This window comes from Aquarana catesbeiana, linkage group LG13 (genome assembly GCF_042186555.1).
Source record: "Aquarana catesbeiana isolate 2022-GZ linkage group LG13, ASM4218655v1, whole genome shotgun sequence".
Taxonomy (NCBI): domain Eukaryota; kingdom Metazoa; phylum Chordata; class Amphibia; order Anura; family Ranidae; genus Aquarana; species Aquarana catesbeiana.
Window position 1 is genome coordinate 87,624,900 of NC_133336.1, and position 27,934 is coordinate 87,652,833.

General features: G+C 39.9%; 1 protein-coding gene across 2 annotated transcripts in view; it reads left to right on the forward strand.

The window, feature by feature from the left end:
• SPTB (spectrin beta, erythrocytic) overlaps positions 1-27,934 on the forward strand; it is a 233,340-nt gene that overhangs the window by 184,670 nt on the left and 20,736 nt on the right. For both annotated transcript variants that reach the window (XM_073609324.1, XM_073609325.1), the window contains 2 exons: positions 6,414-6,682; positions 15,524-15,697. In XM_073609324.1, the coding sequence (XP_073465425.1) occupies positions 6,414-6,682; positions 15,524-15,697 (443 nt within the window). The remainder of the gene's footprint in view (positions 1-6,413; positions 6,683-15,523; positions 15,698-27,934) is intronic.

The following is a 27,934-nucleotide window of genomic DNA, read 5'->3' on the forward strand; positions in this document are numbered from 1 at the left end:
TAGTCTCGAGGTTGTGGGGTAAAAATCACTCCTATTTAATATAGGCGGCCACTGGAATGTTTCGAGAGTGTGTTGCCCTGATTGTCTGTTAGGGAGTCCAACAACAGTATTGAGGATTTATCCCAATTAATCACCAGTCCCAAAAATGCTCCAAATTTAGTGATGACCACCATGGCCTCTTGTAGGAATGCTTTCGTGTCCCCCAGAAGTAACATGGTATCATCGGCATAGAGCATGAGTTTCTCATGGATCTTGCCATATTTTAAGCCATTGACTTAGGGGTTGGTCCGAATCATGACAGCCAGTGGCTCTATGGCGATGACAAACAGAAGAGGGGACAATGGGCAGCCTTGTCTTGTACCCCTATATAAGGGAAAAGGCATGGAGACATGCCCTGCATGACTAATGGCTGCCTGTGGGGAGCTGTATAGTCAGGGCTTTTTTTCAGGGGGAACTTGGTGGAACTCAGTTCCACCACCTCTGGCTCAGACCCTTGGGGGGGCTGCTCACCACAATCACTTGTAAACACAGAAGTCCGATTTCTATGTTTACAAGTGACAGCTCTGCACTCTGTGTGTAACCCCCCTCTGTATGTAATGCAATCCTGGTATTTAATGCCCCTTTAAGACCCTCCTACTGTTCGTGAAATTGAAACTGACCACATCCACTATTTGATGTAATTTGGAGGGTGTGTGTGGGTGGAGGGGTTTTGGGGGGTCGTGGTTGAGTTCCAGCACCTATTGTTTTGAGAACAAAAGCCCTGTGTATAGTAATTGCACCCAGGATAGGAAACATAATGTACAAATAAGTGCAAGAAAAAGTATCTCAGCTAGTGTAAAATGTCCATACAATGTGTTATTCAATGTAACTCCATTCAGTGTAAGTCCTTCAGTGTATGACTTCAGTACAAGGGCAAACAAATCCTTCCACGGTGTATCCCCACAGAACATCCAAAGATTATTAAGCCAAGGAAAGTAAATGCCAAGTGGCCGCTTACCAGATTTGTAGGATCCCTGTTACGGAGATCAAGTGAGCATATGCAGAAAGAATCTTTCAGGCGAGGGGGGCTGATTCATGCATCCTCTCCTCCGCCGGGAAATTCAAATGCTACAATGTACTCTGTAGTACCTGTTCCAGAAGGGTGCACTCGTGGAATTTAGGTTATGAAAGAAAGAAAGAGGGCTTCATAGTGCAGTGGATTTTAAACAGCAGTTCCTTTATTCCATATCATGGACAACTGACATCTAAAAAGCACTGGCAGGCAATGCAAAATGAAAGACACAGCTGTGGTCTAAGCCAGCCAGTTGGTTTGTGGTGACGTCAGGTCCTGAGGCTCCACCCAACGCTGCGTTTCTCCGTACTAGGGAATGGAGGCTAGGGAACCCCCCTAGGCAAAATACATAAAAAAAAAAAAAAAAAAAAAACATTGGCAGGCAAGATACATAAAAAAATGAAAATTAAAAAACATCATTGTCAGGCAAGATACAAAAAAATAAAAAAAACACCATTGGCCGACAAGATACATAAAAAAAATGTAAAAAATTTAAAAGCACCATTGGCAGGCTGGCATAGTGTCACTTACATTTCTAGCAGTCCAGGGTCCTTTCACGACATTATGCAGAGGCCAGAGCTCCTCCCCCTTCACGGTCACATGACCTGTCCTCCTGACCTCTTCATTTCCTCCTAAGCTTAACAGAAGGCTGGCCGGATGGATGCGGAGGCGGCCGTGGAGCCGGCCGTGGTGAGCAGTGCCGGCGCAAGGAGCAGCCCAGTTGCTTTGAGAGTGGGGACCCGGGACTCTGGCAGAAAGAAATGTGGCCGTCTCCGCGAAGTCGCTCGCGGAGCTGGCAGCAGAGAGATGCAGATGAGAGTGGGGAGAAGTGACATGCGGCCCACGGCCCACCAGGCACATGCCCGGTGTGCCCTATGGCCAGTCCAGGCCTGCTCCATAGTGCTTAAATACCTCCACTGGAAGCCCATCTTCCCCGGAAGCCTTCGAGTTTGGGAAAGAGTTAACCGCAGTCAGTAATTCTTCCTCGGTTATGGGGGAGTCTAATAACTGCGTGTACTCCTGCCTAGACCGATACAAATCCGAGTAGAACCCCGCCAGCTCCTGCATAATAACATTAGGGTCATTCACCACCTTCCCCTCACCATTGCGTAGGGCCCCAATAGAAGGAGAAGTCTGGTTCGACTGTACAATTTTGGCCAGCAACCTACCCTTCTGCTCCCCCTCCTCATAGAAGGCCTGCCTATTGAAAAAGCATTTCTTATCCACCGAGGGTGTTGCCAGGCGGTTCACCGTCGCCTGCACAGCCATCCAGCCTTCTCTAGTATCATCAGAAGAGTTAGCAATGTACTCCGCCTCCAGTCGACAGACCAGCTGTGCAGCCTGTTCCTTCTGTACCCTAGAATTGTGTTTTAATTGCATTCACCTCATTGATGAATAAGCCTCTCAGGTAAGCCTTGAAGGCATCCCATGAGACCAGAGGTTCAGGGTGTTCCCTATTGACCCGCCAATATGCAGAGATCTCGTCAGTAATCCTGCTATGTGAGGTGAAGAGTTTTAGCACAAAAGCGTTAAGCTTCCAGGGAGCCCTTGGTAGGGTCGATGTAGGCCCGACATTGAGGCACACCACCAGGGGGAGTGATCAGAAATGCCTCTTACCAAATATTGTATGTCTTGGACTAAAATTGCGGCAGCCTGGGTACAGAGGTACAAGTTGATTCTAGACAGGGATAGCTGGGACTTGGAGAAACAGGTGAAGTGTTTCTGTAGTGGGTTGCTGTACCGCCATGGATCCATCCATCCTACTTCCTCTATAAATTTTAGTAGTGTAGTGCGGAGGCGTTTAGTCCCCGCTATAGGAGGGGGGGTGTTTGTCCAGCTCGGGATCTAAATATCCGTTAAGATCTCCAACTAGTATTAGGGGAATATCAGGGTTACCCAGCTGGTACGTCAGAAGGAGTCATTTTGTCCAACAGCTGGAAATCCAAGGACCGGTGTATTAAGACACTCACCCCCCTGGAGGAGGAGGTATAAGTAGAGTGATACACCCAGGAGAACTGCAGACATGACAGAGTCTCCGGAACCAGATGGGACTCCTGCAGAGCACATATTGCAGGCAGGTGTTTTCGAAGAGCAGTGGAAATCATAGTGTGTTTAAGAGGGTCTCGGAGGCCCCTAACATTCCCAGATACTACCCGGATAGCCATCTGTCCAGATTTAGTAGAGAGGTAACAGTATACATAAAAAAACATAGCCAGAGTTCGGTAACCAGAATGGATAGTCAGACAAGCCAGGACGTCAGGGAGCCAGGGATCAGCTTACTTCAGAACAGGCCAGGAAATCAGGAAACCGGAGAATCAGCGTAATGGCCCAGCAAGCAGGACCTGGAACCAAAAGGCACGTCAGCCAGGCGAGTCTTTAACAGGCACACAGGAGAGAGTCTCTTGATATGTTGACCAAGGAGAAGGCAGAGAGGATCTGGACTGAACAGCTAAAGTAAACAGCAGGACTAACGAGCAGGCTATAATCACCAGGTGAGTCACTGTGGAAAGATTAGAGCTGGCAATTAACCGACAGCTGAGCGGCCTGCTCTGAGAAGGAAGGGCTGAGCCCACCACTGACAGGTAGACCTTTAACCTTGGTTTATCATATAGCTTTTAATATACTAATGCTGGCCATACACTATATGAAAAATTGGCCAAACCTATTTTCGAAAATTGAACATTCGGTCGTTAGAGCAAACAATAGTGCCATCATGTAATGACCGATAAATCGTTCAGTGGACATAAATTAATACATTTTTTGTTCGTTTTTTTTTACATATACCTAGTGCAAACAGTTCGGATGGGAAACACATTAACCTTTCAATTTATCGTTCGTTCGGCAGAAAATTTCCAAACTTGTCCTTCCTTTTTTCGGCACAAAAACGTACCAACGATTTTCGATTGTGTGCCCATTAACTGGCTGAAAAATGAACAAACTAGCCAAATGACCGAATTTCGGCTGACTTTTCGTATAGTGTATGGCCAGCATTAGTCTATTCAGCAAGTTTAGATATTAATTTCCTGCTGTACCCAATTACATCCAGCAGCTGTGTGGTTAATTGTATAGACGGACGGTACTGCAAGATCTACATGCCTACTGCGTGTTGTCTATTGATTAGGAACCTCCAGCAGATGTGAGGTAAATTGAATAGAGGGACAAGACTGCTGAGTCTATATACACTTTGTCTGGTGAGCTAGCAATGTAAGGGTTACAATAGGGAGGAGGAGGTCTATTTAAGCTTTGTTGCCATGCTGTATAGCCACTCTCTGTGATGAAGTCGGAAGTGATGAAACGCGTAGGGGCTTGGCTATACGGCAACTGGATTTGATGCTGGGACGGCGACCCAACAAGTGCGGGCGAGGAAATGGTGAGAACGCAGCACTAAGGCACCCGGCATATGTTTTTAATTATGAAGGCGATTGGGAAACTAGTTTGATGTAAGTGCATTACTTTTATTAAAACGAGTTACCTGAAAGGTTTTTACACTATTGGGGGCTCTGTCTTGATTTTTTTCTTCCTACATGTAGAGACTGCTATTGTAACGTGGATGGATTTTGGCAATGTATGGCGGCCTTTGAGCCCAATAAAGCGAGACTTGCCAGACACGAGAATGAATGGCAACATCTTTTGGTGAGCCTCATTCTTATGGGAGTTGAATCGGTACAGATCACTTTGGTGGAGGACTTATGGTGTTCGAGTTTGTATTCCAGATGCACTTGGCTGGACTTGAGATTTCACAATGAACTTTTTTCATATATTTTGGACACTTTTTCTATAAATTTTTATCCTCCTTTTTTTATTTAATTAAGATTAGGATTTGTTTATTCACAAAAGGTGTGCTACTGTGAAATGTATGTTTTTGTTTGTATTATATTTCACCTATTGTGTTGGGTTATTTTTATTTGAAGTAGCAGCATTGTTTTGGTATTTGTTCACTTATCTGTGAGTGCAGTGTTCACGTTTGTAATTTATATTCTTGAATTCACTAAATGATCTGGGAAACATAATGATCTCGGTCTGACCACTTAGGAAGGTGTAACATACTTATAAACAAACAAATTACTAGTCGCCAAGTACAATCCACCTATGACATCATTGTGATGTCATATTCCCACCTGTAAATGTAAACACAAGAATAAAAAACCTACAAAAACATTAGTAACATGCAAGAATGAACCAATATGCTAAGTGTATAAAATAACAATTGCTTGATATGCCACATAGTGCAGTGGATTTTTGTTGCATGAAAACAAAATTCAGACTCATATATTATAAAATATATGTGTCTAGAGCAGGAGTCTTCAAACTTTTTGGCACAAAGGACACATCAAATATTTTACAAATATTTGCAGGCTGAATTTTTTTTTTTTTTTTTTAAACAGTAAAAAATAAATGAATGAAGACATTTTACTTGGTTCTTTTTCAGAATCAGCATGATATGATTCAGAACAAAAGCGAGAGAACTTCAATAAAAAAAACAAAGCTCCCCCTTACATCAGAGTCCCCGTCAGAGCTCCCCTTCATCAGGGTAATAGAGCTCCCCTTCATCAGGGTAATAAAGGAGTTTGGGGGGGGGGGGGGATTGGAGAAGCGGAGACCAATTTATGTGAATCCTCAGTCTGAGGATACACCACTGACCCTAGCTTCTGAATAAAATCTCCCAGAAGGCTGAATGTGGCCTGCAGGCCGTAGTTTGGAGACCCCAGGTCTAGAGGCTCATGCATGAGTTGATGGCTACAGTTACTGCAACGGTGACCCAGGTCACTCAGTAAAAGACTCAGGAAACAAGGCCAGAACACAAAGGTCAAGCAATGCCTCGGGTTAAACCCTTGAACAGCATCTATTGTTCTGTCAAAGTATCACAAGTAAAAAAAATATGTAATGAAAGCTGTAAATATTCTTTTAGCACAACCCATCTTTTTTCATGATCATTTTTTAGTTGGTGTTTTTATTTTCTAAATATTTATTTTAATTATTACAGGTACTTATATAGCGCTGGCAATTTATGCAGCACTTTACATATCTATTGTCCCTTCACATCAGTCCCTGCCCTCAAGGAGCTTACAATTTAAAGTCCTTAACTCACATTCATACATACACATAAGAGGGGCAACTTAGACAGGAACCAATTAACCTAACAACATGTCTTTTGAGTGTGGGAGGAAACCAGAGTGCCTATAGGAAACCCACACAGGCACAGGGGGAACATGCAAACTCCAGGCAGGTAGTGACAAGGTCGGAATTGGTACCAACAACCCTAGTGTTGTCAGGTGCTAACCACTAATAAACTAAAAGTTCCAAAATTTGTCATCAACTTTTAAGATTAGTGAAAGCTTTGTTTTCTTGTGTTCTGCTCCAGGTAACAGAAGCAGATGACACTGATGTACCAGGCACACCGGAGGTCATTCATGAGACCCATATCATGGAGGAGTGGAAGATCACAACAGAGGAACAAGAGACCTATCCTATGGAACAAGCTGAGCACAGTACATTGCATCCCACTGTTATTGTTACAGAAGATATTTCTACTCTACCAGCAAGTTTACCTAGTTCTTCTGCTATCCAAATCCAGGGATATTTATTGAGAAAGCACGATCTAGAAGGAACACTCAAAAAGGCGCAAAACAGGTAAATGATAGTTGAAGCAGCAAAGTGTGAATTTTTAAGTAAAACAAAGTAGAGCGGAAATTCTGGTAAACTGCAGCAATCAATCCAAATAAATAGTTCACTCATCTACCTTCAGAAACAGTATTAATGAGGACTCAGCACTATGGAGGGTGGCAGACCAGAATTTTTTTTCATACATCGTGTGACAACATGATATGCAACAAGCTCACGATAGCATTGGCATTGTGGGTACATGCACATGGCCCTAAAAAATGGAACTCCAATACATTTTTTGTTAACCAGTCTGAATGCAGGGGGTATGGTTTTCAGTGGGGACATGCACACAAAATTAAAAAACCTCCATCTGAGGACATGCATTTAGGATGCATGTAGATGCATGTATACGCATATCTATGGATACAAAAAAGTGTATGCTGGGATTAAAAACTGAGCAGGAAGATATAGAACTAGAAGTTTACACATTTAAACACAATCATTTTACCAATCACTTATGCAGGAACTTGTGATTAGAAAAACCATGCCTGTAGGATCAGAAATCAGTAATATTCTTACAGCCGTGTGTATGTAGGCTTACTACAAACAAGCTGTTCCATTATTTAAAGTGGTTGTCATATGCCAGTGAAGTGACTGGCCTCAGGTGATTAAAAGAATCCTCCTACATAAGTTTTACCTGTTTGTCTGCAGTATTTTCTTCTCTACAGCTGTTCAAAATGCTGAATTATGAAGCTTGCTTGAGAGTTCAGAAAAAGAGGTCGGAGTGCTGAAGTTGTACTCTGCAGAGCTCAGTGAGGAGAGTTCTGAGAGCTGATTGGAGGGAAGGGACACACTCCCCTTCACACAGCACACAGGAACAGAGCTGAGGCTGTCAATCAGCTGGAGGTCCCTCCCCTGTCACATTTTTTCTCTTGGTGCCAGGAAAACTTGTCAGAAGTGATTCATGCTGATAGCAGAGGAACAAAGCAGCAGACAAAAGTGACACTTAGGGGTTATTTACGAAAGGCAAATCCACTTTGCACTGCAAGTGCACTTGGAAGTGCAGTCGCTCTAAATCTAAGGGGTAGATCTGAAATGAGTGGAAGCTCTGATTTTATCATCCAATCATGTGCAAGCTAAAATGCTGTTGTTCATTTTCCTTGCATGTCTCCCTCGGATCTACAGCGACTTTACTTCCAAGTGCACTTGCAGTGCAAAGTGGATCTTCCTTTAGTAAATAACCCCCTTGCTGCTCTTAATTGAGACAAGTACACACTATAGAGGGATGTGCTTTGTCCATATTTCATGTCTGAGGTTTACAACCACTTTATCTGATCTTTGTTCTGTAATCACACACTGTAGGTGTTTTTTTTTTCAAAGCATGCAGTTACAGTACAGGGCTTCAGATGCATGACATTAAAGCTATAAACTGTATGTGGTATATGTAGTCTAACAAGTATGAAAAGATGAATAAGGGTTGATTTACTAAAGGCAAAAAGACTGTGCACTTTGAAAAGTGCAGTTGCACACGGCAAGAGCAGTTGCTCCAGAGTTTAGTAAATGAGCAGAAGCTCTGCTGACTTTCATCAACCAATCATGTGTAAGCAAAAATGCTGTTTTTTTTAATTTTCCTTGCATGTGATTGGATATTCTTTGCAAAGTGAAGCTTTACCTCATTTACTAAGCTCTGGAGCAACTGCACTTGCAGAGTGCAATTGCATTTTCCAAGGTGCACAGTCTATTGGCGTAAGATTGGGGTGATCAGACTAGGTAGGTGCGTTTTCAATGAGTGTGCCAGTCCTAAACTGTAATTTTAAGGGCATGGTAGCCCACTTTTATTTAAAAGAATGCAAAAGTTCACAAAAGACATCAGTAGCCCATGCAGGGCGTTCTACCATTACTGTAACTTGTACAATCAGAATATTTCAGCCTCCTGGCTTACTATTGCCACAGGCTTCCAGCTTAGGCCTTAGGTCTGCTCCTTAGCCCAAAAGAGTTCCTTAGAGTCAAGCTCTCTTATAGCTTACTCCAGGGCTTTTTTTCAGCAGGAACTAGGGGGAACTCAGTTCCACCACCTCTGGCTCAGGTCTTCTGTTCCCTGCTCACCACTATCACTTGATAACACTGAACTCCAGCTTCTGTGTTTACAAGTGATAGCTTATCTCCCAGTAGCTCCCACATGTCAGATCTCCTGTGCAGATCCCACTGAGTGCCGGACAGGGACAAGGGAGATACAGAACAGGTACCCAGGGGAGGGGGTTGTATGCAGAGGGAAGAGCTACTATTTGATTTGGCAGGTATGTGAGTATGGCGGGCATGGTTGAGTTCCTGCACCTATTCTCTGAGAAAAAAAGCCCTGACTTACTCACTTCAGATCCTTGCTGCTCTGTCACAGACTACATCTACCTCCTGCAGACATGCACACTTTTGTTGCCCCCATGCAGCCTCTGACTCCTGCAGAGGAATGGGAGTCCACCTGACTCCCATGCACAGACTTCCTGTCTGTTGGGTGGGGCCCTGAGCCATAGTCTGGTCACAACTAAATAGCCCAGCACACAGCTGCCGATCTCACCAAAATCTGGTGTAAACCAGTAATATTCCAGGTAGCACAGGGTCCCACTGCCACACAGAGTACACACTTACTGTATTATATTAGAGCAGATTGAAATTAACCACTTGCCAACCAGCCCATAGCTGAATGATGGCTACAGGGCGGTCGCATAACTCTGGGAGGGCGTACAGTGACGTCCTCCCAGAATCCCACTCTCGCGTGCCCCCTGGGGCGCACACCTGAGAACATCCGTAACGCGCCGGGTCCATCACGGATTACGGTAAATGGCCGCTGATAGTGGCCGTTTACCACGTGAGCGCTCTATCAAATGACGGAGCGATCACTTGTAAACAAACCAGCGTCATGTCATGATGCTGGTTCCTCTCTCCCCTCTGTGTACCGATCGGTACAGTGTGAGAGGAGAGGGGGAGAGATTGGATTGCAGCAGCGCTGTGGGCTGGATCTGTAGTGCCCACAGCACTGCTCTGTGACAATTGCAGTCACATCCACACATCCATCCATCAGTGCTCAGCCATCCCTCCATGCTCAGCAATACTCTGCAATACCCTGCAATACTCTGCAATACTCTGCAATACCCAGCCATACTTTGCAATACCCAGCCTTAATCTGCCATACCCAGCCATACTCTGCAATACTCGGTGATACCCAGCCATACTCTGCAATACCCAGCCATACTTTGCAATACCCAGCCTTAATCTGCCATACCCAGCCATACTCTGCCATACCCAGCCATACTCTGCCATACCCAGCCATACTCTGCAATACTCGGTGATACCCAGCCATACTCTGCAATACTCGGTGATACCCAGCCATACTCTGAAATACCCAGCCATACCCAGTCATACTCGGCGATACCCTGCAATACCCTGCCATACTCAGCCATACCCAGCCATGCTCAGCCATGCTCAGCCATACTCGGCCATGCTCAGCTGTACTCTGCCATGCTCAGCCATACTCGGCCTCTGTATGTGGCCAGGCTGTGGAAGTCTCATACATGTGGTATCGCCGTACTCAAGAGGAGTAGGAGAATCTATTTCGGGGTGTCATTTTTGGTATGTACATGTTATGTGTTAGAAATATTGTATAAATAGACAACTTTGTGTTAAAAAAAATGCGTTTTAACCACTTCCCGCCCGCCGTCATATGACGTCCTTGATTTTGTGTGGGGATATCTGAATGATGCCTGCAGCTACAGGCATCATTCAGATATCAGCTTTTTCAGCCGGCGATTCCCTACACCATAAGAAAATGCCGTAAATACCGTGTGAGATAAAAAGTTGCATCAACCGCCATTGTATTGTCTAGGGTTTTTGCTATAATATTTTGGGGTTCTATGTAATTTTCTAGCAAATAAATTATGATTTTTACATGTAGGAGAGAAATGTCAGAATTGGCCTGGGTGCTCCAGAATGCCTGAAGGTGCTCCCTGTATGTTGGGCCTCTGTATGTGGCCACACTCTGTAAAAGTCTCACACATGTGGTATCGCCATACTCCGGAGTAATAGCAGAATGTGTTTTTGGGTGTAATTTGTGGTATGCATATGCTGTGTGTGAGAAATAATCTGCTAATATGACAATTTTGTGAGAAAAAAAAATCTTGATTTTGCAAAGAATTGTGGAAAAAAATGACAACTTCAAAAAAACTCACCATGCATCTTTCTAAATACCTTGGAATCACTTCTTTCCAAAAAGGGGTAATTTGGGGGGTATTTGTACTTGTCTGGCATGTTAGGGTCTCAAGAAATCAGATAGGCCATCAGTACTTCAGGTGTGATCAATTTTCAGATATTGGCACCATAGCTTGTGGACTCTATAAATTTCACAAAGACCAAATAATATACACCAATTTGTACTTATTTTTACCAAAAATATGTAGCAGTGTAAATTTTGGCCAAAATTTATGAAGAAAAATTACTAATTTGCTAAATTTTATAACAGAAACAAAGAAAAATTCATTTTTTTACAGAATTTTCAGTCTTTTTTCTTTTATAGCGTAAAAAATAAAAAAACCAATGGTGATTAAATACCACCAAAAGAAAGCGCTGTTTGTGTGAAAAAAAGGACAAAAATTTCATATGGTTACAGTGTTGTATGACTGAGTAATTGTCATTCAAAATGTGAGAGCTCATCAGGAGAAGACCAAGTAAGCCACCCTAGAAATAGTTCACCAATCGACAAAATAGGGTTAACAAACAAACAAAAGGAGGAGGATAAGGAGAAATGGGACATAAGTGCGTATATTTGATCGCTCCCAACCAGGGTGGACATGGATCAATATATTCACAGGTTGGAAGAATCATATAAAATGGAGATACAAGAATTAAAAATATCTACCAAAAATACACAAGAAAAAATAGATACAGTAGACAAGAGAGTCTTAAAAACGGAACAAGAATTGAAAAGAATAGAGGAAAAAATACAGAAGCAAGAAAAACAACTAAAGCAAATAATAAGCAATGTAGGCGAGCAAGAAAATAGAAATAGAAGATCAAACATAAGAATCAGAGGATTAAAAGAAGAAGTAAGCTCAAAAGAACTTATAACAACACTACAAAAAGTCTTTCAGGAGGTTGCCCAAGATATTGATATAAAAGACCTAATCATCGATCGGGCACACAGAGTAACAGGGATAAGGAAGTTAGATTTAAAAAAGCCTCGGGACATTATTTGTAAAATGCATTTTGCCCATATAAAGGATAAAATCATGTCTGCGGCCCGTCAAAACAAAAACATTCAACATGAGGGAGAACCCCTGTTATTTTTCCAAGATTTATCAAAATTTCCGCTGGATCGTAGAAGAGCGTTAAGGCCCCTGGTGGAGCAAATAATAAAGAACAATCTTCAATATAGATGGAAATTTCCATTTCAACTGCAGGTTCAAAAGGAGGGACAAACTATATCATTCAGAGACTTGGAGAATTTGCCGGAATTTATGGACATTTTTAAAATTCCAGAAATAGCATTACTGGACTGGCCCATTTTGTACATGCAGACAGTCAAAAAAGCGTAAAAAGGGTTGGGGGTTACAGGGGAGGGGGGGAATGGGGAGGGGGGAGGCTGGAAGGGAAGGGAAATGTTTTTTAATACATAGAGGTTATTTTTTTTTTTTTTTTTTTTGCTTGTGAGGGGTTAATAATAAGTTTAATTAATGATTTATGCATTGGAATTTGAGGTATTTTAATCATCTAAAATGGTGGAACAAAGAGGTAATGGAAAAGAAAAAGTTTTTTTTTTTTTTTTTTTTTAAGGGGTTAATAACAACGAATAAGGTGAAATATTTAATGGTTTATGCAGTGGGGAATTGAATTTGAGGTATTTTCATTTTAATTTTTTTTTTTTTTGGAGAAGGGTAAATAACAACGAATAAGGTGAAATATTTAATGGTTCATGCATCGGGGAATTTAATTTGAGGTATTTTTATTCTAAAATATTTTTTTTTTTTTTTTGGAGAAGGGTTAATAACAACGAATAAGGTGAAATATATAATGGTTTATGCACTGGGGAATTGAATTTGAGATATTTTTATTTTCAATTTTTTGGGAAGGGGTAATAGCAAGGTATAAGGTGTAATATTAATTTAATGGTTTATGCACTAGGATACTAATGAATTTGAAGTACCTTAAATTTAATTATTTAATTGGAGGAAATAACAATGTATAAGGGGGATTCCAAAACTGGAGAAGGACCATACGTTATGTAAAAACTATTGGCCAATTTCTTTAACCAACATAGATATACGTTTGTATTCTAAAAATATTGCGAATAGAATAACACCAATCCTACCTAATTACATACAATTAGATCAAGCTGGATTTATGAAAGGGAGGGAAACTAAGGATAACATCATAAAGACCTGTACACTGTTGGAGTTCGCCCAAAGAACAGCTATTGAAACATGTATGTTGGCCGTAGATGCTGAAAAAGCATTCGATAAGATAGGGTGGTGCTTCTTAGAAGAAACATTAAAACAACTTGGTATGGGCCCAAAAATGTTTAATAGGATTGCTGCTTTGTATTCCAACTCTAAAGCAAAAGTGAGAGTAAACAACATGTTATCAAAGGATATAAAAATATCAAAGGGTGTCCCCTTTCTCCCTTGCTGTTTGTACTCATAATGGAACATCTAATTACTGCAATCAGAAATAACAAAGATATTAAAGGGTTAAAGGTGGGGGGAGGGGGAGAATACAAGATAGCTGCATATGCAGATGATCTGCTAATATATATAACCAACCCCATTATAACTATCCCAAATCTACAAATCTAATGAAAGAAATTAGAAGATTTGGGGAACTAAGTTATTTCAAAGTAAATTACGACAAATCAGAGATATTGAATATATCAGTAAACGAAAAAACTAGTTTACTGATGCAAAAGGATTTTCCATTTAAATGGAAGCAAAATGCAATAAAATATTTAGGAATCTTTTTAACAAAAGATTTGAAACAATTACAGGGGATGAACTACGAGAAAGCAATTGGAAATGCTACTAAATCATTACAGAAATACGATAAATTGATACACTCATGGACGGGAAGAGTTAATACTGTAAAAATGGATATACTGCCAAAGCTCTTATATACTTTTCAAACGATACCATTGGAACCCCCAAAAAAACTGATGAAGGAGCTAAGAAAAGCCATAGTCGAATTTATATGGGCGCATAAAACTACCCGGATAAAAAAGGAAAACCTAATAAGAAAAAAAAGAAAAGGAGGGCTGGCGTTACCAGACTGCGTAAAATATCTGCAGGCAGCATCACTGACCAGTATAATAGACTGGTACCATAATAAAGAAAATAAGCAATGGGTTAGTATGGAGGAGGAAATAATAGGGCCCCAACTAAAAGCCCTTCCATGGGTAGAACCCCACTTAAGACCTAAGAGAAAGGAGCTGACACTCTTTGTAAATGCAACGTTAAAGGTATGGGATGGCATAGTGAAAGGTGGGAAGCTCTCTACGATGGTGGGACCCATGACTCCACTGTTTTTCAACCCTGAATTCCCTCCAGCAATGGGAGGTAAAAAATTCTTAAAATGGAATAGGAAGGAGGACACAAGACTGGTACAAATCCTTGAGAATGGGAAAATACCCACATTGAGGGAAATGGGAACGGGAAATGAAAAAAAATGGTTGCAGTACCAACAACTTCAGACATTTATAGAGCCCAAAATAATCAGGATAAATAGACCACTGACCAGGTTTGAAAAACTATTATTGGGAGAACAGGCCCCAATTAAGAAATTATCGAAGATATATGATGAATTAATCCCGAATAGCCCCCTTAAAGAGATAACAAGCATAAGGAAATGGGAAGATGTAATGGGGAGACCCTTATCGGAAGAAGAATGGGAAAAGGTTTTCGAAATTATACATAGAACAACCATTGCATATAAATATCAGGAGAAGAACTATAAAATCGTAATGAGATGGTATAGGAGCCCAGTTACTCTAAACTTAATTAGTAAAGGAAATACAGATTTATGCTGGAGATGCAAAATAGAAAAAGGAACAACCGAACATATATGGTACGGATGTCATCTGGTGAAAGGATTCTGGAACAAGATATTTGAGATTTATTATAAAGTATCAGGAGTAGAGTTGACCCAGAGTATGGAAATCTCATTATTGTCTCTGATACCAAAATCAACAAAGACAATTAAAAAAGATATCATTCACCACATGACATCAGCAGCTAGAACAATAATAGCAAGAAACTGGAAAAAAACAAAGAGTCCAACTATAGCAGATTGGATATGTGAAATGAACGAGATTCAATATATGGAGGAACAGATAAGAGAGGAAGGATACACAACAAATCAATTACCTGAGATCTGGCAAAGTTGGGACGAGTTTCGAGCATCCCAAGAACTACTAGAATTTGTATAGGGAACGAGGATATGAGGATTTTTTTTTGTTTTTTTTGTTTTGTACGGATGAGGTATGTATGGTGAAGATATGTATAGGGAGGGGGAGGGGGTGTAGATCCTTAGGGGTTTAGGATGAGTAGATATGGTGTTGAATGATGCAGGCGTTTACAATCTATTAAAAGGAAAAATCTTTTCTGTAATAGAAGTATGAGGAACATGTTGTAAAACGTTCTGTTTAATCGGGAAGTCATTTTTATGAAGTTATGACATTTATGATTGTTTTATATGAAATGAAAACTTAATAAAGAGAGATTGAAACAAACAAAATGTGAGAGCACCGAAAGCTGAAAATTGGTCTGGTTAGGAAGGGGGTTTAAGTGCCCAGTGGTCAAGTGGTTAATGTTTGTTCTTTTTTCTGTAATGCAGAACATGGAGTAATGTCTACTGTGCGTTGAAGAACAATGACATCTTTTTCTACAAAGACGCTAAGAACTTTGCTCTGAATGAACCCCTACAAGGCGAGGAGGGACTATTCCTAGGCAGTGCATCCTGTGAGGCTGTAGCGGATTATAAGAAGAAAAGGCATGTCTTTAGGCTCAGGTAAAGTGAATTTTATAATAAGTTTATTATAACACATCAGGCTCCAATGCAAGACAAGGTCGACAACACAACACTTTGTTAATTAACATACTAAATGGCAAAATATTTTGTTGATAGGAAAAGTTCTTGAAGTAAATCTGTGATATTTGTCACCATGCAATGAAATGTAGAATCTCCTGCCAACTGAGACAAAGACATGAGTAAAAATGTTTACAGAAGTTCTAACCCTTTACAGCTCAGCCAATAAAAAGTTATGGGTACAGTTTTAAATTAAGGCCTAACTGTACCTTCTTTAGAAATTAAAGTTAAACTTTAAGTTGCTAAAAATGACTGCAAGCCTAGCTTTTTTTATGGCTTGTAAATACCATCAAGCACTGTTTGCAAAGTCCATGGCTGGGTAGGAGGCTGCGGTGACGACTGCTGATATCTGTGTAAGTGCAACAGTCTCTCTGCAGCGGTCTGGCACGCCCCTACTGAGTTAGAGCTAGAGCTGGGCACTCAGTAAACTCATGCTCCTATTTGACTGCCTGGCTCTAAGGCCCCTTTCACACTGTCGGACCGTTCAGGTCAGCCTGTCAGTTTTGTCGGCGGACCTGAACGGGCTCTCCATGCTAGTCTATGGAGCGACAGATGTCAGCGGTGACATGTCCGCTGACATCCGACCTGGTCCGAACCGCTAAAATCAGACGGATACCCTTACGTTCGTATCCGTCCGTGGGGGATCGGATCGGGTGAGATGCTGTCCGTTTTCGTTCGATCTTTCCATAGGAAGCAGCGGCGCTCGACAGGCCCCTCCCCGCTCAGTGAGCAGAGAAGGACCTGTCATTCGCCGGCTCAGTGGAGATCAACGGAGAGATCTCCCGCTGAGCTGGCGGACAGAGGCGAACTCCAAATGGGGCTGTACCAGATAAACAAACAACTGACCACTGCCCCCACCTATAACTGTGATAGTGATAGGGGGCGCTAATGTTACCGTTTTAACAACTAAACCAAACCATATATTAATATTATACCATGTTTTAAAAACTTGACATATACAACTTAATGTACATAATAAAGTGCTCCGTGCTTAATAATTTGTGGATTTATACTTCATAAACAAAACCACAATTGATGATGGTCTCCCGGCGATCGTGTCACGGAGCCGCAGAACGGGGAAGTGTCTATGTAAACAAGGCATTTCCCCGTTCTGCCTTGTGACATGACAGAGATCACTGCTCCCTGTCATGTAAGCTGTAGCCCATCCCCCGAACAGTTAGAATCACTCCCTAGGACACAATTAACCCCAGCATCGCCCTCTACTGGTTAACCCCTTCCCTGCCAGTGTCATTTACACAGTAATCAGTACATTTTTATAGCACTAATCGCTGTATAAATGACAATGGTCCCAAAAATGTGTCAATAGTGTCCTATGTGTCCGCCATAATGTCGCAGTCACAATAAAAATCACAGATCGTCGCCATTACTAATAAAAAAAATTAATAATAAAAATGCCATAAAACTATCCCCTATTTTGTAGACGCTATAACTTTTGCGCAAACCGATCAATATACGCTTATTGCGAATTTTTTTTTACCAAAAATATGTAGAAGAATACATATCGGCCTAAACTGAGGAAACATTTTTTTTTTATATATATATATATATATATATATATTTTTGGGGGATATTTATTATAGCAAAAAGTAAAAAATATTGCGTTTTTTTCAAAAGTGTTGCTGTTTCTTTGTTTATAGCGCAAAAAACAAAAATCGCAGAGGTGATCAAGTACCACTAAAAGAAAGCTCTATTTGTGGGATAAAAAGAACGTCAATTTTGTTTGGGTGCAGCGTTGCACGACCGCACAATTGTCAGTTAAAGCAATGCAGTGCTCTGCTCAGGAAGGGGGTAAAATCTTCCGGGGCTGAAGAGGTTGGATATTAGCTGGAGATGAACCAGGGTAGCCCTTCCATACAACAACCTCCTCTCCACCAAGATATACCATTAAAAGTAAGATACAAAGTGTTTATTTATAAAATAACACATATATAGATTCCAATTGGCTGCTTACCTTACAATTGCCTTCTCCCGGCACTGAGGACACTCGCATGTAGTACTTGGCAGGGATTGTCAGCCGCCTTGTGCTTGTGGGTCGGCGTGCATTCCACCGCCGTAGTACCGTGAACCGGAAGTTTGGTAAACCTGGAAGTGCCGTGACCGGTATGCACCTCGACGTACGTATCGTACTATGACGTCATCAGGAAGCGTTTCCTGATGACGTCGTAATCGGGAAGCGCTGATTACGACGTCACTTCTGGGTCCCGAACCGGAAGCGCTGATTACAACATCACTTCCGGGTCCCAAACCGGGTCCGAACTTCCGGGTCCCGAACTAAGTGCTTCCTGATGATGTCGTAAGATGAAACATATGTCGAGGCGCATTCCGGTCACGTCACTTCCGGGTCCCAAACTTCCGGTTCACTGTACTACGGCGGTGGAATGCATGCCGACCCACGAGCACAGGGCAGCTGAAATCCCTGCCAAGTACTACATGCAAGTGTCCTCAGTACCGGGAGAAGGCACTTTTAAATGTAAGCAGCCAATTGGAATTTGTATATGTGTTATTTTATAAATAAATGTTTTTACGCTATGGCACCCTTTATATCTTATTTTTAATGGTATATCTTAGTAGAGAGGAGGTTGTTGTATAGAAGGCTACCCTGGTTCATCTCCACTTAATATCCAAGCAAGTTTAAAGACCCACAAACAAAGCTCATTCCAACCTTCTTTTTAGATAAAGAGGTCATGTCCTTCTGGTGAGTAGGAAATGTAACCACACACATTACCACACACATTAAGATTACTGCATATGGTGATGGTGTTATGCTTTCGCAATATATCACAGAAAAATTCATGGACTTTTAAATGATTAAATTTTTTCATCAATTGTTTATTAAGTGTAAATCAACAAATTATTAAGCATGGAGCACTTTATTATGTACATTAAATTGTATATATGAAGTTTTCAAAACATGGTATAATATTATTCTATGTTTTTGTTAAAACACTAGCGCCCCCTATCGCTGTCACAAATCACTTAAGTTAGCATTGTCTACACTTTGAGGGGAGCCGCTTATGTGTAATCACCTACTTATTTTGATTTTAATTTTCCATATATCTGTAGCCCGAGGTTCACATAACACACCCGGCCTATAACTGACCTTTGAAGTAGAATAGTAAAGTATCGAACCAGGCAGAACTTCAGCAATGCAGGTTTATTAACAGCTGATAACATACAGGTTTATGTTCAAAGTATTACAATATACAGGTCTAATTTATACAGTTTCTTACAATGCATGCATATTAGATATAAATATTCTTATCCTCTAACCCAATTGAAACAATTGTGAATTGTTCTCACCTTGAACCAGAATGGGTCTTTACTGCCAATTCTTGGGAACCTGTCACCTGATAGGGTCCAGCCAATTGGCCGGTGGTCTGGTCCCCTCACAGAGTTCTGAGTTCCAGCTCAACCAAGTTTGTGAGGGAAATTCGCCTGAGACCACATTCTGGAACAAGTCAAGAAGTCTTCTCTGACTCGTACGAGGAGACAAGTTATGGACAGATACTTACCCATTGGTTCTGACCTCTATGACCCGTGCAATAGGGCAGCATACACAGAGTTCAGCCTTATGAGCTCCTATCTGACTTGTCTGTCTAACAATTGCAGAGCTTGCATTTATATACCATTTTACAAGTCTTATCTCAACCATCTCTCTTACATATGATTGGTCGCTAAGATCTACGTCAATGTAACTAACCATAAATCTGACATCTGTTCTACAACCAGATAAACTTAATTATTCCCAAAATTCCTATATGTTCATTAAAGTGATTTATAACTGTTTTTGTCCAATTAAAAACACCTGTATAGAGACAGTCTGGCACCCAGCTGTGTTATCAAACTCTCCTTATTTTGATAAGATTTAACTAGCTTCAAGGATTTGCAGATTTACAACTTTGAGACAATTAACTTTCAATAACCCCACCAGATGTTTTATATGTTTCACTATATGCATGTATTTTAACAGTTTTAATGATGGCACAAGCAGACCTTTGTTTGACCCTGTCAAACTTAATTAATATTCTGTACATAACTTTCCTGTATTCCACCTAATTATTTTACCCACCTGTTTTCTTATCTGTCTGAGACAATTCTATATTACTTGAATCTATTCTAATGAACTTTCACCCAGTAAACTATAAACGTATAAGAAAGAAGCAGAGAGGTCATCCAAAGTTCAGCATTTAAAAATGAAGACTTTCTAAATCTATGGAAAACACAGTATACATTACTAAAAATTAATAATTGTTGCTTTACTTATTGAATAATAATATTGATAAAACCACTACTATATAATAATAATAATAATAATTAGGGTTGTCCCGATACCGATACTAGTATCGGTATCGGCACCGATACCGAGCATTTGCCCAAGTACTTGTACTCGGGCAAATGCTCCCGATGCTTCCCCCGATACCTAGAGGACAGCTGTGATCGGCGTGTGGGGGAGTTACAAGATTCTCCCCCAGTGGCTTTCACCAGCTTTAGTGACATACAGCGGTGATCGCTCACAGCTGACTGTCACTGCATCCTCCTCCATGCCCCCTCCTTTCCTCTGTCCCTCTCAGCTGTCCCCTCCGTTCTGCTCTTATCTGTCCCTCTCAGCTGTCCCCTCCATTCTGCTCTTATCTGTCCCCTCCGTTCTGCTCTTATCTGTCCCCTCCGTTCTCCCCCTCAGTTCCTCCGTCCTCCCCCTCCTCCTTCCTTTGTGTATGGATAGAGTCAGCTGACTCTGTCCATTCACATAACTGAAACATTGTAATCTTCTGTGATTACGAGATTACGATGTGTCAGTTTATGAATGGAGAGAAGCTGCGGTCTTCTCTCCATTCATTGTCAGTGCAGCTGACGCTGCAGAGAAAGGGACTGGGGATTCTCTATCCTCTGTCTCTTTCTCTGTCTCAAGGGGGAGATATCAGAGGTCTGTTAAGACCCCTGATATCTCACCAAAGCCCCCCAAAAGGGCTGATTAAAAAAAAAAACAATAAAGAATAAAAGAAATATTATTGTAAAAAATTAAAATTGTAAAAAAAAAAAAAATAACACACACATACAACGTTCACCCCCTCCCCCCCCCCCCCCCCAAAAAAAGCAAGCACTGTTAAAAAAAAAAAAAAAAATGAAAAAAAAAGCACTGTCACGTGACATTAAAAAAAAAGTATCGGTAATCGGTATCGGCGAGTACTTGAAAAAAAGTATCGGTACTTGTACTCGGTCCTAAAAAAGTGGTATCGGGACAACCCTAATAATAATCAATAAAATATATGCAAATCAATATGACTAATATGAAATACATTGGCTAATATGAGATTCTACAACATTTCCCCCCTGTTGAGGCTTTACACAAGCCTCACAGCAATTACAATACAGATCACCCACCATGCCCTTCAGAGACCCCATGCACCCGACACTTATCGCATAAATTGTCAAAAAAAAAAAAAAAAAAATCAGTCCAAAAAATAAAAAAAATAAATCAATCAGTCCAATCAAAAACACACTGCATCTTCTTCTGTAGCTGCAAAGTCCTTCTCCATATGTGGCACGGAAAATATAGTTGTCAGTCTCAGTGGCATCGTGATCATTCTTGCCACAAACTTCTTGCAACAGGCAACAGTTACTCAGCAACATCACATCAAAGATAACAGGAAAGAGGAACAATCCATTTAGCTAGTGAATGAAAGCCAAGTATGTGTTTCCAGGGACCATTCAGCAGACTCAGTCCCATAAGGCTCTGCCTTTTCCTGCATAGGTCTTTTCAGCTTAGCCAAGTGCTTGATGTTTTTTGGAGAGATCTCCTTCTTCATCATCATTTGCTGGTCCAGTATCATAGCACAAGCTGTTTGGAAGCTGTAAGACACAAGTTCAGTGCATACCTGTTCTGCAAAGGTACAAGTCTCAGATGTTCCTTTATTGCATGAAATCCTTCCTTTGTAGCAATTAACATTTGTAACAAGTTGCATCATGTCTTCTGCGATCACCGAATATTTGTCTGGATATAAAATACACTTCAAAATTATAGTTATAAAAAATAAAAATAAAGTCAGTGTCAGGATACAATAGGTCTCCGGCAAGCACTTCAGGGCAACCTACAAAGCAATGGCTCCTACACTCTCATTTTATTTAATAACTTAATTTAGTGCATTCCTTTTGCTTTTACAACATCCGCTAAAATAATATACATGTATCTATATAGTTTTATGATAATACAATACTCTTAGAATATTAATAATAATTATCAGTATAAATCCCTTGAAGTACATGTTTTCGGTACAAAGTATTTTATATAGACTATTCTTTTACATTTCCCAACCTATACTATTTCCCATACAATAATTGTAAAATTCTTATAATTTCTTAATCTTGACTCCACCTATCAGTCACTATTACCCTGGTCATGTCATACTGTTAATATAGTCAGTCCAGATATTTCATTAGTTTTAATTTTGTAGTCTTCCCACAAAGTTTGCTAAACCCAAAACCATTTCACTTTTTTCCATCCCTGCACATACTATACTGCAGAATATTATACAATAACAGTCAGCATGGGTCTCTTCTGTCAGTCACTGCTATACTGTCTAAGTCAGTAGCCTACCTCTCCTATGTCTTAAAACATGAATTATAAAACAAAATCATGACAAATATCATAACATATCCTATAAAGCATCAATAGCATACAGTCTTTAGCGATAATGTCATACTCATTACATTACACCTCCCCACTTTTTTTTTTTTTCAAAAAATGATAAAACTATTTGTTTATAATGATTGAACATTTACTCAAAGTGGAACTCTGCTCACAAAAATGTGATAAAACAAGGTTCATTAGCAAGAAAAATACATTCCACATTAATTATTATGCTACCATTTTACTGAAGCCCATAACCTTTCAGCAGCAGTAGAATTTCAGGCTGGCCTCTAGATTTTAAGCAGTGCAAAAAATAGAGCACAACTGAGCCTGTGTAGAGCAGGGTGGAACAGTGCATTTTAAACAGTATAAGCACTTATTTTTTACTGTGCTTCATAGCTACACCTGCAAAAGGGGTCAGCCTCAAGTAATCCAGCAGGAATTAAGTTTGTGACCAAAGTTCCACTTCAAGGTGTTCACAATATTAATACTTATAACATATATAACAAACAAAACAACAGTAAGTCTCTACATACAAAGTATCACATATAATTAATTAGAATTGTCCATTACTGAAATACTTCCAATGTCTTTGTCTGCAACAGTCTCTTGTATGTATTCCACTTGCACTTATGTGAATAACACTCTTGGTAATCTCACTCAGACTTTGACTACTATAGAAATGGAAAATGTCACTGTCACAAATGTGGATTTAAATGGACACTTGAATTGTGAATTCTTCCACTTCCTTTTATGATCTTTAATGTACTTGCAGTCATCAAGAGTTACTGACATACATTCCTTTACTGGCTTTGACTGGAACAAGAGATCACATCTAAAACAAGGATCTGTTTAGAAACAAAACTACACTGATTTGGTTAATTATTTTAAACACATGAACATTTTATCTCCCACTGTACAGCATGAAGTCTAAGCAACTATCATTTGCCTCTAGAACTCCTAAATTTAGTGACAAATCTATCCAAAGTTTCATATGGCCCAGCAAATTGTATTTAATTTGGTCTACAACAGCCCATACAACCTATCCACCAATGAATATGAGTGTGGACACAAGGTTCTATTGTCTATGCCAAGCACAGAGCAGAATGGAACTGATTTTTCATTAAAATGGGTACAATTATCTGATATCAGTGCTGTATACATTCCAATCCTGGGAAAAATTTCCCACATCAGACACTTAGCTGTTGTCTCGTACATTTGCATGACCATATGAAAAACTGTGATTTACTTTAAAAAGGAGTAGACATTTATTAAAGTATATCTATATCTACAGCTTTGTTCTTTCATTGCAATAAAGTCTATATACAGGCACACAAAATAGACTTTGAAGAACTACATTTTGTGAAACTACATTGTGATTGTTCATAATTAAAAAGAAATCAAAATAAAATTACATGGTCACTTGCACATTCTGTTAAATCTAAAGAGGTTAAGAAAATGTGCATTACTATGTCCCTTCCTTAAGAATAATTATATACAAATTTTATTGTTAATTAGATCATATTAATGCAGAGTGACCCTAATCCAAAAACTGACTTTGCCACCTGTAGTAGCATAACTAGGAACTTGAATAATAAAAAAATCAAAAGGAGTGAAATTTTACAAATTATAACTTTACATATAAAAACGTGCTGGCTGCTCCTGGAAAAAAGAAACAAATTATTTCTTTAGGCAAACTAATAATCAGCCTGATGATTACTAAATATTGTAATCAGGTAGGACAAAATAAGTTCTAGCCAATACTAATAAGGGACCTTGCTCACCAGAGCTTACAAGCTAAGATTAAAAATTAAGACTCTAATTATCTAATTCTAATTCACCCCCCTGTATGTGCTACATATAGCACATATAATAAGATGGTAGCACTGTTACCATGCATCACTCTTCACTATTCTTTTTAGAAAATAATAAACAAATATAAATTTGGAGTTCCCTTGTACCAAATAAATCCCATTACTATCTTTGTGATTACTACTAAGTAGGCAAATATATAAAGATGACAGTATACATAATACTGTACAATAAGATAGGGACATGACAAAATAAACAACAAAAGCTACAAGGGAGAATAAGCACCCTACTTACAAGAGTGATACACTAAAAATAAAATGCACCTTTCACTACTACAGTCCATAATATAAAAGACAGAATACCTATTATAATCTACAGTTTATATTCTAATAAAAAATCAACAAATGTTTAAGAATAAGAACGTATTCTGAGATTTTATTTATTTTCTGGTAAGCTCATCCAGTTTCTGTCTAAAGGCACCTAAACGTGCCCCTTTCATCTCAGTACAGAGCACTGAGATGAGCTGTCACAAAAAGTGATTTAATGCTGTTGCACATAAGCTCCTAAACACATACTGAAAAAAAATACAGTATTTTGTCTAACATGTAAAACCTACAACTGTAAAATCTTTTAAGCATGACATTAATTACATTAGCGGCATTGAATTTATCTACAGATATTTTCCTTCCAGAAGCAGTATGCTGGATACAAAAAAATATGGGAGAACTTTGTGTCGTAAATTACTTAAAACAAACAACTTTCTTTTTTCTAAAGTTTAAATAACTTCTAACTCCCTGAGCTCATTCATGGTGCTAACTAGCTGAGGTACATATTCAAAAGATTATAAAAAACATTAATGAATCGTGCCTTCCACACACACACTCACTGCCAATAACATTTAGAACTTTGATGCTAAAGTCAATCAGTCACCATAGATGTATCAATCCCTAGCCTCTCCACGAAAGACATATACAATCATTAACATAGGGATTCATTTTACACCTCATACAAAAAAAACCACACACACACAGACACACATTTAACTCATATAAATATAAATCCTCCTATCAAATACTAAGAACAAGTGTCACAAAATCAAAGATATGACACAGAAAACTCTAATTGTATTTGTATGGAAGATACATATCATTTCCATATTCATCATACACGATGCAGAATTCAGCATCAGTTGCATACTTCTTACAATTCACTCATAGAACTAACACACAGGGTCCTTCCACACCAACATTTTTACAACCACTACAGACTTATTCTAACCTAATTTGGGAGATGATCAGTCTCCCTCACACATACAATATTCCCTAACAGTCTACAAAGATTACAAAGAAATGAACTTACATTTGTGAACATTCATTAACAAAATGTCATTATCTTCTGTTTTCTATATAGCAATACACAGTCACTCCACCAAGCAAAGTATGCATACACATGAACACAAATTCCTGACTATATATAAATATACTAATGTATACGTGTGAATGCGCTACTTTCAGATTATCACCACTTATATTATTCCCTTTTTCAAAACAACCACTTATAAATATTATCATGTGCTTTAAATCAAACCAAAATTAAACATCCAATGCATAAAAAGTCCTTTAAATGTGCTCCAAAATTCTTCATCTATAATTGTGACTGCCGTGCTCCTATGTTCCTTTGATAATCATGTGTGACTTAGTGAAACACCTCCACCATCCAGATTGGCCACTCACCAGATGCTTATATAAAGATGTGCCTTTGGTTCATTCAAGGGATAACCACTCCACCTTTGTAACACTCCTCACCGGCTAACCTTGGACTCTAGTATTCCTCATATAGAAGTATAGGGACAAAAAGCGATCATAGCGCAATATGTTTAAAGTATTTATTTAAAAACCAAAGAAAGAGTATTCACTCACATTTAAAAGTGCCCTCGAGCCGGCACGAAGCTTATCCAGCAGTTACGGGCGGGTGTCTGGCTGTGTGCATGGTCCGCCTGTTGATAATGTGCGATGTCCACGCTTGGCTTGCACCTCAAGCCTCGTTCTCGTTCCCGTTCCTGTCTGGTCACGTGATACGAAAAAATCTCCCAGCAGCCTCTACGCATTTCGCATCATAGAATGCGTCATCAGGAAGCTGCCAGCTTCCTGATGACGCATTCTATGATGCGAAACGCGTAGAGGTTGCTGGGAGATTTTTTCGTATCACGTGACCAGACAGGAACAGGAACGAGAACGAGGCTTGAGGTGCAAGCCTCAGTCTAGGATACCAACATGCATGTTAAAGGTAGGTTCTCCAGGGGTCAAAACATTTACCCCAGAACCTCATCCAGACCTCTTGTAGGTCTAGGATACCAATCAAAATAAACCTCTTCTAGACCGATTTACTCAGTCTAGGATACCAACATGCATGTTAAAGGTAGGTTCTCCAGGGGTCAAAACATTTACCCCAAAACCTCATCCAGACCTCTTGTAGGTCTAGGATACCAATCAAAATAACCTCTTCTAGACTGATTTATTCAGTCTAGGATACCAACATGCATGTTAAAGGTAGGTTCTCCAGGGGTCAAAACATTTACCCCAAAACCTCGTCCAGACCTTTTGTAGGTCTAGGATACCAATCAAAATATACCTCTTCTAGACCGATTTATTCAGTCTAGGATACCAACATGCATGTTAAAGGTAGGTTCTCCAGGGGTCAAAATATTTACCCCAAAACCTCGTCCAGACCTCTTGTAGGTCTAGGATACCAATCAAAATAACCTCTTCTAGACCGATTTACTCAGTCTAGGATACCAACATGCATGTTAAAGGTAGGTTCTCCATGGGTCAAAACATTTACCCCAAAACCTCGTCCAGACCTTTTGTAGGTCTAGGATACCAATCAAAATATACCTCTTCTAGACCGATTTATTCAGTCTAGGATACCAACATGCATGTTAAAGGTAGGTTTACACAGAGAGTAGCTAGCCTTCTACAGGGGTACCCCTTTAGAAAAATTTTTTCTTTTTTTTTTTTTTTTTTACCCAGGGTATTTCATCCTGTACAATGCATTTTAAGGCATTCACAGTTGAGAAAACCCAACCTACCATCACAAAGATCTGCCTGGTGGACAACAACCACCTGCCTCTCCTAGCGCTAGCAAAACACGGCACAACACAATGCAGAACTAATAATAGGTGTCTGCTAACCTGATATAAATTGCGCAAAATTGTGTTGAGCTCAGTGCCTCACCAGCATGGAGTTAGGCAAGATCGGAGTTGAGGTTATGCTGTCCCCGTACGGGCCACCAAATGAAGTAGAATAGTAAAGTATCGAACCAGGCAGAACTTTAGCAATGCAGGTTTATTATCAGCTGATAACATACAGGTTTATGTTCAAAGTATTACAACATACAGGTCTAATTTATACAGTTTCTTACAATGCATGCATATTAGATATAAATATTCTTATCCTCTAACCCAATTGAAACAATTGTGAATTGTTCTCACCTTGAACCAGAATTGGTCTTTACTGACAATTCTTGGGAACCTGTCACCTGATAGGGACCAGCCAATTGGCCGGTGGTCTGGTCCCCTCACAGAGTTCTGAGTTCCAGCTCGACCAAGTTTGTGAGGGAAATTCACCTGAGACCACATTCTGGAACAAGTCAAGAAGTCTTCTCTGACTCGTACGAGGAGACAAGTTATGGACAGATAC